We start from the raw sequence: 16,131 nt of genomic DNA, 5'->3' as shown, positions 1-16,131 counted from the left end.
GGCTATAGGGTAAATGTCTATAATTATTATTATAGAGATCTTAGATCTGATTTTGCTAGTGTACTTACTTTGATAATTCATGTTATAATACCTATATACCGTAATCATTTTTGGAAGGTCAGACTCTGCCCACCTATTCTGAGAGACAGCTCCTGCTGACTATGTGGGTTGAAGCTAAGCACATTTGGACTTATGAATGGTTTCATTTCACAGCTGCCCATCTTAATACCAGGATTATACAGGCATTCTGACATGAATTTTCAAAGTACTTATATCAGGTCCAAAAGATCTTCCAGAGATATGGGCCTTTGCATTTGGTGCTAATTTTTAAATGTCTTTACAGGGGGACATGGGTCACAGGATTCCTCGGGGGCATGTCTTTAAGCCGCTTTGCATAATTATCTTGTTAAGACAATAAAAATTGGCACTAAATAAGGCCCATATCTCTGGATTTGTATGGTAAATTAAAAAAAAAATTAAAAAAGGGATTACTCAGTGAAGCAACGGGAATAACAACAAGAGTAAAAACTGTCAACTTTGACAACCAGAACTTTGTAATATCTGTTATTAGATGGAAAGTGGCATCTTACTTTCCAGCGGTTTGTCAGTGCCCGTGGTCGGCTCTATTTCACTGTAAAAAGCTACTCAACCCCCATCCAACACACCAATATAAATTGGTTTGCCATAATATAGTGATTGGTAGATGAGAAGAGGGAGAATAAAAGATTACAGCAGCAGCTATAATGGGGAGTGCTGTACACCGTACTGTGGGATGCGTGAGAAAGCAGGAAAGTGAGGGCATCCCACCATGAAGAACCTGCTCACTCAAAAAAGTTATGGAGAAGTTTATGGAAGACATGGGAGTAGGGTATTTTCACATTTACATAGGAACTCAGGAAATAGACCCAATCTAAACATTTTAAAAGGAGGCTCAAACATAACAGTCCCTTACTAATTTGTTTGGCTGGGAAATATCTTTTACATCTACAGGGTGGGCCATGTATATGGATACACCTGGGAGGGCCATGTATATGGATACACCTGGGAGGGCCATGTATATGGATACACCTAAATAAAATGGGAATGGTTGGTGATATCAACTTCCTGTTTGTGGCACATTAGTAAATGGGAGTGGGAAAACTTTTCAAGATGGGTGGTGACCATGGCGGCCATTTTGGACACCACTTTATAAATGGCAGACCCAGGTGTATCCATATAAATGGCCCACCCTGTACATTTGTGGAGAGAAAAATTGGAAATTTGCATTTGTTACCCAACAGCAGCAGGAAAATAACTGTAGGCTTAAAATCTAGCATTTTTGCATGTATATTTGATGATCATTGACGAGTATAATGGAATACTTGAAGCGCTTAGTGTAAACATTTTACATGCACAAAGGTCAATAACTAAAGTCCGGCAGGCTTCCGGGGATTGCATAGAAACGGCACGTGATATTAGCCAGCATCGTCCGCTTGTGCCTTTCAATGCGGCATCTTCAAAAATATTTCCAGGTAAAACATGGTTATAGGCAAATGAAAACATTCAGGACAATGCTGAATTGGATAAAATCTGCCGTTTCCTTGTTTTTTTTAAAGAGACAACAGGTTTATATTAGTTTCTTTGACATTTCTTCTTCCATCCAAATAAAACTGTAATAAATGAGAACTTTTGGTACTAATTCCAGGCTCTATACACGATTTTGTGAACGATCAGTCTTACTTTTCCCAAATGGAGCCACCATTTAATAATTAGATAAGACTCATCCATTGCAGATTATTTGGCCATCAGGAATAGCGGCTCATCTTCTTCACTTAGTCTCTGTTGCCAGTAACTGTGAAAGATCAGATACAGATCATGCTCCCAGTACAATCATGGTGTGTGGCTGAACATTCGCATATACATCACAGATGCTAACCCATCTCGTAGCATTTAAAACGCTTTTTGCGTGAATTTACTGACATAAGGACTCAACAAAGGAGTGAAGACCCTGCTTCCTCCAACCACTGAGTGATTGACAACTTTTCCCATAAAATGTAGCTTACAAGGAGAGCCGTCATTAAAAGGGGTTGTCACCTTGGGTCACAATTTTTTTTAAATGCATTCATATGAAGATAAAAAGTTATTTTTTTTGCAACTGGGTTTCATTAAAATGTTGCACCGTTTGCCTTTTACAGCCTGTGAGTCACTGTCTATTGCTGGCTGCAGAATGAATTACCGGAGAATCTGTCAGTCTTTTTCTGATCAGCTGATTTATGATTGCAAATCGCATCAAGATGAATGTGCAGGAAAACAAAAAACCTGTGAAAGTCAAACCATGCTAAATTTTAAATGAAACCCAATAGCAAAAATTATCTTTAGCCCCAAATACATGCTTGTAAGAAAAAGAAAAAAAATCTTCAAAAGTTGAACAACCTCTTTAAAGCTCCAGATAGCATTTGAATAGGATGCATTACCTTTTTCTTTAAAGGGAACCCGTCACCAGATTTAGCCAATGAGATATAGCCACCACCTTACAGGCTTAATATATAACAGTCTATGATGCTGTATATAAGCCCCCAACCGGACCTGCACGACAAGAAAAAGACCTTTCATTATACTCCCCTGCGGGGCGGCCCAGAGTGCCACTGGTCTTGGTCCGGCGCCTCCCTTCTTCTTGCTATGCCGACGTCCTCCTTTCTTTGTCTGGATGACCCGTCTTGACGTTATCCACAGTTTCGCCGGCTGTCTAGGGCAGAGTAAAGTACTTTGCTCTGCCCTCGTCTGGGCAGAAAGAAGTGCGCCTGTGCCAGGACGCAATGCCGCGAAGACTGGGAGGATGACATAGAGACAAGTCATCCACATGAAGCAAGAAGAAGAAAGGTATCGAAAGAAGAAGGGAGGCGCCGGACAAAGACCAGCGACACCCCTCAGACCGGACCACCCCACAGGTGAGTATAATCTAAGGTCTTCCTCTTGTCTTGCAAATACAGGAATAGGAATATAGGCTGAACTGGATGGACAAATGTCTTTTTTCGGCCTTACTAACTATGTTACTATGTTACTATGTAGTATATTAGAATGTTGTACATCAGGTCTGAAAGGTGGTGACCATATCTCATATCTGCTAAACCTGGTGAAAGGTCAGATTTAAGTTGTTTGTTTTTTTTACTAAATAAAACCAGATGCTGATAAAATTACTTTTTTTAATGAGTTCATAAAAGATTTTTCTCTATTCCATTTCTGTACAAGGTTACTACTGTTTTTTGCTTACTGGACTACCAACGTAGAAACTAATCAAAAGTGTAATATACTTTCAATATTAAAATGTTTTTTTTTTAATTCTCTGAGGAAAAAACTGCTATGAAGTTAGATATCTTCCCTGTGAGGAACTTTGTCCGCTGTGAAGACGGATGTGTCAAAAAGGTACAGACTAGCAGGACGGATTACACAAAGTGGAAATGAATCCTTGCAAGTTTGATGATGATCTTGGCTTAGTGTTACAGGACGTCCTGCTGTACAAAGCCTCAGCACAGGGTACAGCTAGAAAACATCTGGATTCTTTTACATTATGCCTGGATCTGTCTGTGACTGTTTCCATCAGTCACTGACTTGTTGTTGGTTTTTCATAGTAGATTAGCAGTGCAATTCTAATCTCCTCTCCTTCCCCATGTTTGTTTTCAAAGTCTTCTGTTTCCCTTCACCTTTACTCAACTTGACTTCTTGTTCCTTTTAGCACATCAGTGAAAATGTTTTTTACCCCTTAGCCTCACCCTCTTCTGTTTTATGCAGTGGGAAAGCTGGGCTAAGGCACTGCTCACTTTACCCTAGTTTGTTGCACTGCTTTGTGTTCTGGTTATCTTGCTCACTCATTGGACACTGATCTGATCTGCTTGTAGCTTATGTGACTGGCGAAGATGCGCAGTGCTTACAAATTCATTCTAATAGATGTTGTAACCACTGCACTAAAGTTGCCCAAGATCACAGGAGCGCATTATTCTTTCCTGATACCAGCCAGCTTCAGTTCTACTTTGTTTCCGATGGTTCAAAGGTAAGGCAGCATAAACAGTGCACAATTCGGGCCAATGGCACATCGATGCTGCTGGTTCAGACTGTCAATCAAGCAGTTAGCTGTCTGGGCAGAGATGCGCTTCTGAATAGACAATGTGTCATCAACCCTTTAAAATTTAAGGATTTGGCTACCTGCAGCCATCACAGGGGAAAAGCCTATGGAAGCTAGAATTCTAGGGGTGATAGTTGTAGGCATTTCATTCTTTGGTTTTATGCACATGGACATCATAAAAGTCTGTATAACCTCCAAGGTACACCAAGCCATCACACAGCGTACATAGCTTTCATGGTATCGTGTGGAATCTTACAAAAGAAAATTGTGTTATTTTGCTTTGGATACTGCACTGTAACTGAAGAAAAGAATGGGGAATATTCAGCAAATAATTTTGGATCCATTAAATAGAAAAAAAAGCCCATAAATCTACAACCATTTAAAAAGAGAAAAAAAATTATACAATAATAATAATAATAAAAAAAAAATTAAAGTACATTCTATGCTTTAAGCCCTTCCTGAAGTATCACAAACATGTACATCACATGAAAAGTGAGGGACTATGAAGCGGGTTCGGGAGCTAAGCCCATGCCACACATGGCGATTGCTGACTGTGTAGTACAGCCAGCATCTGCTACTAAAAAGCAGCTCTGATCTCTGTTAAATACCACTATCAAAATCTCACAGCAACATTTAAGAGCTATGATCCGGGTGGCACGTCATTTTGAGAACCAGTCATCCTCCATCCGATACAAACGTGGGGTGCTGATGGATTGCCATGGCAGCAGAGGTCTTTCTGAAGGCCCAAATAATTGCTATCTTGGTACTCCAGTGAAACACAGCCAAGGGCTGCACTATACAATACATCCCAAAAGTGAGTACACACCTCACATTTTTGTAAACTTTTTATTCTAACTTTTCATAGGACAACACTGAAGATATGACACTTTCATACAATGTAAAGTAGTCAGTGTACAGCTTGTATAACAGTGTAACTTTGGTGTACTCTCTAAATAACTCAACATACAACCATTAATGTCTAAACCAATGGCAACAAAAGTGAGTACACCCCTAAGTGAAAATTGCCAAATTGTGCACAAATTGTGAATATTTTATGTGGCCACCATTATTTTCAAGCATTACCTTAACTTTCTTGGGTATGGAGTTCACTAGAGCTTCACAGGTTGCCACTGGAATCCACTTACACTTCTCCATGACAACATCACGGAGCTGGTGGATGTAAGGCTTCTTTCACACATCCGTTTTCCAAATCTGAGCAGGATCCGTCAAGACGTTGAAATGACGGATCCTGTGCAGATTGTGGAAAACGTGTGCACTGGGCCCGTCTTTCTGACGGACCCGTCGAGGCTATGTGCACCTGTTGTGTATGCGTCTTCGCAGCGGTTCTCCGCTGCGAAAACGCATACACAACACAAACCAGGTTAAAAAAAAAAAATAATCGCAGTGTTCTCACCTACCGGCGTTCCCGCGTAGCGATGCTCCTAGCAGCTAGCGTTCCTAGTAATACATTGCGACTTCTCGCGAGATTTCGCAATGTATTACTAGGAACACTAGCTGCTGGGAGCATCGGTGATGCTACGTGGGATGCCGGTGGGTGAGAATATTGCATTTATTTTTTTTATTATTATTTTATTATTTTTCACATTATATCTTGTTACTATTGATGCTGCATAGGCAGCATCAATAGTAAAAAGAGAAAGAGAGCAAGCGAGAGAAAATTCTTCCACGCATGCTCAGTTTGAAAAGGCGGGACCCGTCTCTGGATTCTTGCTTTTCACAGTCAGCGACAGATCCTGAGCCCATAGGCTTCCATTGTAGCCAGTGACGGGCAGCGCAGGATGCGTAGCTGACCAATTTTCCGACGTGCAGAAAAAAAATTCCTCTGAACGTTTTCTCTGCCCGACGGTCCGTTTTTTTTTTGTTTTTTTTTACACAGGATCGAGTGCACGACGGATGGCCATCCATCACAATCCGTCTCTAATACAAGTCATATTTATTTATATATATATATATATATATATATATATATATATATATATATATATATATATATATATATATATATATATATATATATATATATATATATATATATATATATATATATATATATATATTCAAAAAAAAAAAAAGGAAAAGCAGCACAGAATAATTGAAAAAAGTGGACTTTAATGCCTGAACGGCGTGGCAACGTTTTGGATGTGTTATCCTTTGTCAAGGATATATCAAATTTTTTTGCAGGATCCTGCATTCTCAAAAATCGACGGATAGTGATGGGAGCTGAAAGACGGAAGTGTGAAAGAGGACTTAGGCCACTGGATCCGTCGGAAAATAGCAGTCTGTCGTGCAGAGAAAACGTTCAGAGAAACATTTTTTACGCACGTCGGAAAAAAATCGGTCAGGGAGGCATCCTGCGCTGCCCGTCTTCGGCTATAATGGAAGCCTTTGGACGCATGATCCGTCGCTGACCGTCACACACAGGAATCCAGCGACGTATCACGTTTTACCCCTATGAGCATGCCCGGAAGGATTTCAAATCCGGGAAAAAGTTTCTCTCTCTTTCTCACTATTTTCAGAATGTCCGTCTATACGTCATTTTACTGCACAACGACGCATAGCAGAAGACGGAAGTGTGAAAGAGAGACCTTATGTTCCTCCACATTCTGCTTAAGGATGCCCAACAGGGTTTAGGTCTGGAGACATGCTTGGCCAGTCCAGCACCTTTACCCTCAGTTTCTTTAATAAGGCAGTGGCCATCTTGGAAGTGTGTTTAGGGTGTTATGTTGGAATACTGCCTTGCGGCCCAGTTTCTGATGGGAGGGGGATCATGCTTTGCTTCAGTATGTCACAGTACATGTTGGCATTCACGGTTCCCTCATTCATGGTAGCTCATCACAGGCGGGAGCACTTATGCTGCCCCAAACCACAAAACTCCCTGCACCATGTTTGACATACAGGCAAAACACACTTGTATTTGTGCTCCTCACCTGGTTGCCACCACACATGCTTGACACCATTTCAATCAAATAAATTTATCTTGGTCTCATCAGAGTCTGTCTTCAGCAAACCGTTTGCTGTCTTTCTTGTACATCATCTTTACAAGAGGCTTCCTTCTGGGCTGACAGGCATGCAGAACAATTTGATGGAGCATGCGGCGTATGGACTGAACCCGAGAAGCTAACCCCCCCACCCCTTTAACCTTTTTTGAAAAGACACCCTCTGGATATGACGCAGAGCACGTGCACTCAACTTCTTTTATCGACCACGATGAGGCCAATTCTGAGTATAACTGGTCTTGTTAAACCTCTGTATCATCTGCAGCTTGGTTTCAGGGTGCTGGCAATCTTCTTATATCTTAGGGTACCGTCACACTGAAACGACGCTGCAGCGATACGACAACGATGTCGATCGCTGCAGCATCGCTGTTTGGTCGCTGGAGAGCTGTCACACAGACAGCTCTCCAGCGACCAACGATCCCGAAGTCCCCTGGTAACCAGGGTAAACATCGGGTTACTAAGCGCCGGGCCGCGCTTAGTAACCCGATGCTTACCCTGGTTACCATCGTAAAAGTAAAAAAAAACAAACAGTACATACTTACCTTCAGCTGTCTGTCCCCGGCGCTCTGCTTTCCTGCACTGACTGTGAGCACAGCGGCCGGAAAGCAGAGCGGTGACGTCACCGCTGTGCTTTCCGGCTGGCTGGCGCTGACACAGGATACAGGAGGAGTGCAGAGAAGCACAGCGCCGGGGACAGACAGCTGAAGGTAAGTATGTAGTGATCGTAAGGATATCGCTGGAACGTCACGGATCGTACCGTTGTAGAGATCAAAATGCCACTGTGTGACGGTACCCCTAGACAATCTTTATGTAGAGCAACAATTCTTTGAGGTGCCATGTTTATCTTCCAGTAACCAGAGACAGGATCAATCTGCATCTATGTTGCTTGACATGCTTAGTCAAAATACATGTCAGTTGCACACAGGTTAAACCTTCATCCATCTTACTGAATGAAATGTCTCTACAGTGAGACGTATCAAAGCTTAACCTGTGTATAATTGACATTTATTCTGACTGACATCTCTAACATAGATGCAGATGGATCATGTTTCTTTTAATCCTCATGTAGCATTTTTTTTTTGTTACTGACACACTGACTGGGAGAATGTTGATAATTGTATATATGTTTAATGAGCCCTGATATAGTAATAAGGCTCCTTCCTGCTGTGCTGACCTTCTGACCATCCACTACAAGAAAGGGCGGAACGATTGCGATCGCAGAGGGTGTGACTGCGCCTGTGGATTCAGGCGGCCCACAAGACGCACATTTAGCCAAAATTTATTGCAGTGCAGAGAACCACCAGCTCCCTGCACACCAGTCATTAGGAGGCCAGAAACCAACGTAGACATGTTCGTCTAGGCGGCGCATGACGTCAGTGCCAAATGCCAAACCCACTTCTTTGTGCCGGCTATGGAGCTATGGAGTAGAGGACATCACACATCGTGTGATCGGGAAGGGGTAAGAATTGTTTTAGGGTTTGGTTTTTTTAAATGTGTTCGAAAAGAGTGCCCGGACAGAGGACAATATTAAACAAAGGGGACAGGATGGGGGACATTATTACAAGATGGCTGACTACTGCAGGCAGGGGGCCAGAACTGACAAATTAGTAATGAAACAGGCCAGGATTGGGACATTAATAAAGAATGGGGACAGGATGGAGAAATTACTAATGAAATCGGCCAGGATGGGGGCAATTAATGAATGGGGCCAGAATAAGGAACATACATTATTGGTTTACGGTAGAAAGTGGGGACCACAAATACTGTATAACCCCAATAGGGGAACATTATTACTGTATGTGGGCCACAATAGGAGACACTTACTCCAACATGGGGGTGATTAATAATATTCTCCATTGTGGGCCATACATCATTTATGGAGCCACAATAAGGTATGATCCAATTGTATTAAGAAGTAAAAGATGGACGCTATTATTGTATAGGGGCAGAAATGGTGTATATTACTACTGTATTGTTGCCACTGGGGAGGGGGCATTACTATTTTATCAGAACAAAAATTGTTATTACTACTGAATAGTGCTATAAAGAAAAATTATATTATTACAAGGGAGCCACAAAAGGGGACATAAGCATTAAAGGGGTTGTCCGCAGTCAGTCTGTGTGACTGCAGACTTATGAATCCCCCCAGTGCACGCACTGTGCGGATTCACTGGTTTCAGAATGGGGAATGGAGAATATGAGTTATACATACCCGAGACCAAGTGGGTGCGGCCTCGTTCTCCATACACTTGTATGGAGCCAGGCAGTGCCCTTTAGTCGGGTACGCCTACTGGCTGACTGCATCACAGGATGGGACCCAGCCTCGGCCCTTTACAAATGTATGAAGAGAGGCTGGGCCCACTGGCCGGTAGTATAACTCATACACACCCTCCGTTCCCAGGTCTGAAACTGGCGAATCCCTGCAGCGCACAGTGCATTTGCTGGGGGGATTCTTAAGTCTGCAGTCACACAGAGCAATTGCAGACTTATCCATTTTGACAACCTCTTAATGCTGAATGGGGCTACAGAGGGGGGATTTATACTGTGAAAGTGGTCACAAAGGCAGATCACTACTGTAATGTATTTTATTTTTGATGACTGAAAGTTGGGAGAGTGTTGTAGAAGTGAATAGTCATAGATGTCTGTACGTTACTTTTTGCAGAAACAAACACGGCTAGAAGAATTCATAGCATTTGTGCCGAATGAAGAAGAAAAGCGAAAATGAATTACTTCACTTGGAGGAGTTACTAGAAAGTCACTGGATTTACCTGTACTCTATACACTTCTAAAATCTATGGCGCTCCTGTGTATAATGTCACTGGTGGTATTGTTAATTCCCTAACAACCGACGATACGCATACAACAGCTGCTAAGGGTACTTATTCCCTCATGCCTGTTTTAAAACGGTGATCGGGAATAAGGCTGTAGCGCCCCCAGAGGCGGAAAATCTCCAGAGGGTAGCAGAGAAACCGGAGGACATGATCAGAGTTGGATTCTTCGGTGACCGGTTACGGGATCTCCATTACTCAGTGAATAACGGCGATCACAAAAAAAAAAGTGTTGGCTGTTTCAATGATATACATGTCAGAGGAGAGAGAAATGATGCCCCCCAAAACCACCTGGTCCCTCTTGGCCCAGTGTCACCTTCCTGTATAAAAAAAAAAAAAAAAAAAAAAAAAAAGGCATGCGCCCACCAAGATCTGCCGGCCGGTATCCGGCAACAATAGGACATTTTTCCTATTTGTTCCTTTTGATCACTGTGATAGATCCTGTCACAGTGATCAAAATAAAAAAAATAATTTTGTTTTCCATTCTTTGCAGTTGGGCTTAGGGTTAGAGTTGGGGGCTAAGGCTGTCTTAGGGTTGTGTTAAAGTTAGGGTTGAGATTAGGGTTAGAATTGGGGGGGTGGTTTAAAAGTAGAAATAAATAAATAAAGATATGACAGCTACTGTTGAGCGCAAGTGTTTGCTACTCGAGTCCACATCAGATGCAGGGAGTATTGTGGACCCCCGCATAGTTTTTTTTGGGTGTCCAACAGCCATGAAACATGCAGACCAGGGAATCGAGCACCAAATGCAAATTGGAGTAGTGAGCACTTGCGCCCAACACTAATGACAACATATTCAATATGACAATCTAATGTTATCAAACTCTGTGTCGTACCTGTGGGTTCAAAATGCTCACTATACTTTTGGATAAAATCCTTGAAGGATGTGGCTTCCAAATTGGGGTCACCTGTAAGGGGGTTTCTACTGTTTAGGTACATCAGGGGCTCTCCAAACGCAATATGGCGTCCGCTAATTATTCCTGCAAATTTTATATTTCAAAAGTCAAATGGCGCTCCTTCCCTTCCGAGCCCTACAGCATGCCCAAACAGTAGATTTACCCCCACAAAAAAGGTATCGGAGTATTCAGGAGAAATTGTACAGCAGATTTTGGGGTCCATTTTCTCCTCTTACCCTTGTGAAAATAATTTAATGTTCATTTTTTCCTTCCACATTGCTTCAGTTCATGTGAAGCACCTGAAGGGTTAACTTCTTGAATGTGGTTTCAAGCACCTTCAGAAGTGCAATTTTTAGAATGGTGTCACTTTTGGGTATTTTCTGTCATGTACACCCCTCAAAGTGACTTCAAATGTGATGTGGTCCATAAAAAAAAAAATGGTTTTGTATATTTTGATGGAAAAATGAGAAATCGCTGGTCAACTTTTAACCCTTCTAACTCCCTAACAAAAAAAAAAAAATATGTTTCCAAAATTGTGCTGATGTAAAGTAGACATGTGGGAAATTTTATTTATTAACTATTTTGTGTGACATAACTCTGTGGTTTAAGAGCCAAAAAGTTAAAAGTTTGACACTTGTGAAATTTTCAAAATTTTCGCCACATTCCCATTTTCTCACAAATAAACAAGTCATATCGAACAAATTTTACCACTATCATGAAGTAAAATATGTCACAAAAAAAATCTCAGAATCAGAGGGATAATCTCACAATCAGAGGGATAATCTCACAATCAGAGGGATAATCTCACAATCAGAGGGATAATCTCACAATCAGAGGGATAATCTCACAATCAGAGGGATAATCTCACAATCAGAGGGATAATCTCACAATCAGAGGGATAATCTCACAATCAGAGGGATAATCTCACAATCAGAGGGATAATCTCACAATCAGAGGGATAATCTCACAATCAGAGGGATAATCTCACAATCAGAGGGATAATCTCACAATCAGAGGAATAATCTCACAATCAGAGGAATAATCTCACAATCAGAGGGATTATCTCACAATCAGAGGGATTATCGCACAATCAGAGGGATTATCGCACAATCAGAGGGATTATCTCACAATCAGAGGGATTATCTCACAATCAGAGGGATTATCTCACAATCAGAGGGATTATCTCACAATCAGAGGGATTATCTCACAATCAGAGGGATTATCTCACAATCAGAGGGATTATCTCACAATCAGAGGGATTATCTCACAATCAGTGGGATTATCTCACAATCAGTGGGATTATCTCACAATCAGTGGGATTATCTCACAATCAGTGGGATTATCTCACAATCAGTGGGATAATCTCAGAATCAGAGGGATACTTTGATGCCTTCCAGAGCTATAACCTCAAAGGGGCACGAATCAGAATTGCATAATTTGGCTTGGTCAATAAGGGGTTAAAGTGCTGTGGTATTTAATAATGACCAGTATGGTAGTATTTTTGGTTACTATGTGGTCAGGTCATGATGTGGCAATATTCTTGGTATGTTGATCTTGATATAGTGCATTGATCAGTAACACTATGTTGTGATGATACATGGTCATTGTGTGGCAATATTTCGCCTCTTTATGTGGCTTATTACTGGTGTATTAGTTATGGTATAGCTGACCTGTTCTGTAAAAGTATGGTGAAACGTATTCTTTGGTGACGGTATGACTACGATTTAGATGTAATATTTAGAACATTTTCTTATTATCTGTAGTTTTTTAAATGGAGTGGGGGGAGTGGCAAGCACCAATGTCTTGATAGGATCTAGAAAGCTCTAAGCGTCTGTACATCTGACCAACATGCTGGTGGGGACAGGTCTAAATTTTCCCCCCTCGACCCATAGGACTTAAAGTGGTTATCCGGTCAAAATCGAGCAGGGATTTGCATGTTTCTGAGCCGGGACCGGAGGATATGTATGAGTTATACATACTCCTGTCCAGTCGGCATGACGTTGCTCCATAGACTTGTGTTGAGCAAGGTCAGGCCCTATAGTGGGTCACGCCCACTGGGCAGCCGCCTTGCTCAATACAAGTGTATGGAGCAACATCACACCCACTGGACGGGACTATGTATAACTCATACATACCCATAGTTTCTATTTCTCTCAGGCTTTTTGTGTGTGGTTGGACCATTATTAAGTGGTCCATCATAAAAGCATATCTAATAAATAGTATGGCCGGTATTCATCAAGGCTGGCATTGGTCACATCGGTCTTAATGAGGGTGTGTGTTGGAGTGAGATGTGGCCTGCAGCTTGCGAATAATATTTGTGGCATATGGCTGCCACATCTCGTCATAACTTAGTTGAGCAGGCGTTGCTAAGCTGCATCCCGCCCCAGCTACACCCATTTTTGGGCGACACTTGGATGAAAACGCCAAAAGTCAAACATTTTTTGTACAACTCCGTGCTGCGCAAAGGTTTGGCAACTTTTCTAAGCATTATACGCCACATTTCTGGCATAATCGCTTTGATGAATAGTTGGCTTTGCTTTATTGAGGTGCATTTTTGCAGTAACATTTCTGATTACTGTGAATACCTTTGCTAATTGTCTCTAGTTGTTGGTGCTTTCTGGGGAATTTTGAATATAAAGGACTAGATTCCATTTTTAATGTATTTGTCATACCAATCAGATCACTCCACTCTTCCAATAGGAGGACACATGAACGCTCAGCAAAGTGCACATGCAACCCCTCTACTTTGTATACAATCTAGCAGCCAATGAACTTGCTTCGGTCAGACTTTCAGTGTAAGTGCTAATGGTGGCCAGAAAACAAACCCAAATTAAGACGACAGTAATACGTTCTCCTCTTACTACAGGAACTAGTGTTAATGGAAAGAGATGGTGCGGTGCGCATGCAATGGAAACATAGTGAAGTAGTGAGAGAGAATTAAAATCTGCAAGACACTGGTATGTAGGAGTGTGATATAAGAAACTCGTTACCTTTTTTTGCATTATCCGAAGCTCATCACTGAGATTGCTATTAACTTTCATTAACTGTTGAATTTTTGATTCTGATGCAGTCAGGGCATTCTTAACCTCCAGAAACTCTTGTACCGTAAATGTCCCATCAGATAAGTCGGATTCCAAACTCTGGAAACAAGATGCACATATATGTAACTAATAAAAGCCAAGAGCAAATTAAAAAAAAAAAATTTAAATTGTGGAGAATAAAGTGAACAAAATCACCCAATACAAAACATCTCACATTATTAGACAGATCGCTTAGACTTGATGGAGCCGGTGTTTTTACTTTTAAAAATTGATGTCAGAATGGCTGTATAATGCGTTATAAAAGTTTCCACCAACCTAGCCTGATCGGCATCTCCTCAATGTCCTTCCTGCTGCAGAGATCTCACACTGCTCAGCATAAGTTTCAGCTGTCAATCACGCTACTTGGTTGGAGACTGAATACACTTGGATTCTTATGCCATTTTATTGATAGACTCAAAATGCTCATGGGAACTACAATACCCAAAGATATTAGCAAAATTAGGATTATTTAGTCTAGAAAAAAGTTGACTGAGGGGCGATCTAATAACCATGTTTAATTATATAAGGGGCAATACAAATATCTCTCCGAGGATCTGTTTATACCAATGAAGGTGATGGTCACAAGGGGGCATTCTCTGCGTCTGGAGGAGAGAAGGTTTTTCCACCAACATAGAAGACGATTATTTACTGTTAGGGCAGTGAGAATCTGGAATTCCTTGCCTGAGGAGGTGGTGATGGCGAACTCAGTCGGGGGGTTCAAAAGAGAGAGGCCTGGATGACTTCTTGGAGCGTAACAATATTGTATCTTACAGTTATTAGGTTCTTTAGAAGGACGTAGATCTGGGGATTTATTCTGACGGAATATAGGTTGAACTGGATGGACAAATAGGGATTTTTGTGTACTCACCGTAAAATCCTTTTCTCTGAGCCAATCATTGGGGGACACAGACCGTGGGTGTAAGCTGCTGCCACTAGGAGGCTGACACTAAGTGATACAAAGAAAGTTAGCTCCTCCTCTGCAGTATACACCCTCCTGCTGGCTCTCAGCTAACCAGTTCGGTGCAAAAGCAGTAAGAGATCAATAAGCAATATATGAGTGTTAAACATGTCTATATATATATATGCATGTCAAATTATAAAACAAGCACAAGCTAATAATAGGGTGGGAGCTGTGTCCCCCAATGATTGGCTCAGAGAAAAGGATTTTACGGTGAGTACACAAAAATCCCTATTTCTCCTATGCCTCATTGGGGGGACACAGACCGTGTCCGGGCTTAAGGAGCGGCTAGAAAATCGACCAGGTAGGGCAGGACGACCACGCCTCTAGGGTGCAAGAGGAACATGACAGCCCCATAACCCTTGCAAACACTCTGGGTGCGATAGCAAAGCCGAAGTACAAGGTCGTGATTTGAAAACGCTGTTTGCAAAAGGGAAAGCGAAGGAATTTTGAAGAGGGAAAAACATAGGAATGTGAAGGTAAGCATCCCGAATGTCGGTGGATGTCAGAAACTCCCCCTTTTTCGGTTGAAGTAATGGCTGAGCGGGGGAACTCCATCCGAAGAAGTTAAGCTTGGTAGAAGTTTGAGGTTCAGGGTCGGTCTTACTTTTCAGTCCCCATTTTGGAACCAAGATCCCTTATATGTAGACCGTTCTGGACAACTGATCCACTGCTGGTTGGGTCTATATGAAATCAAAATAGTTAAGGTCTCTGACCAAGAGACCATTGCTCTAGAAACACATGCGGCGGCTAAGGGAGGGTAGAGCGCTGAACTGGAGGCCGCAAGACGGAACAAACTAGATTTGCTATCTGACACTCTGTTGTATTTTTAATTGATGATCCATCGGGTAGTTATACTGGTAGGTATACCACAGGATATTCTACCTGGTTAATATGCCAAGTGGCAAAATTCGCGGCTGCATGCAGAAGGAGGAAAACCCGTCTGTTACTATCGCCGCTCTCTTTTGACTGTGCGGAGTTAAAATGACGAACCCTCGATCCACCATCCTCTTAACAGGGAAGTGGAGAGGGATCGTCCGCCTTCTTGCATCATCTGATAAATAGTGGAGATGCAACTTGCAGCAAGTTGATCCACACGAGAAAACAAACTCTGAACCTCCATACCAGAGCATATATCCAGCACCACCCAGATATCAAGAGGAAAAAAAAGACAGAACAGAGCACAGAAAAAAAATGGTTCAGAACTTTCTTTTCCTTCTTTTGAGATGCATTTACTTCATTTCTGGCCTGCT

General features: G+C 41.8%; 1 protein-coding gene across 5 annotated transcripts in view; it reads right to left on the bottom strand.

Annotated features, from left to right (window-relative positions):
* Positions 1-16,131, bottom strand: part of GIT2 (GIT ArfGAP 2) — a 103,172-nt gene that overhangs the window by 25,167 nt on the left and 61,874 nt on the right. For 4 of the 5 annotated variants that reach the window (XM_069759275.1, XM_069759293.1, XM_069759283.1 and 1 more), the window contains exon 14: positions 13,831-13,980. In XM_069759275.1, the coding sequence (XP_069615376.1) occupies positions 13,831-13,980 (150 nt within the window). Of the gene's footprint in view, positions 1-1,312; positions 1,832-13,830; positions 13,981-16,131 lie in introns of those variants that run through there. The other variant, XM_069759304.1, reaches the window with a different exon arrangement.

The sequence above is a fragment of the Ranitomeya imitator genome, chromosome 1 (assembly GCF_032444005.1).
Source record: "Ranitomeya imitator isolate aRanImi1 chromosome 1, aRanImi1.pri, whole genome shotgun sequence".
Lineage (NCBI taxonomy): Eukaryota > Metazoa > Chordata > Amphibia > Anura > Dendrobatidae > Ranitomeya > Ranitomeya imitator.
Note: the sequence above shows the minus strand (reverse complement) of the source record. Positions and strands in the feature narration are given on the sequence as shown.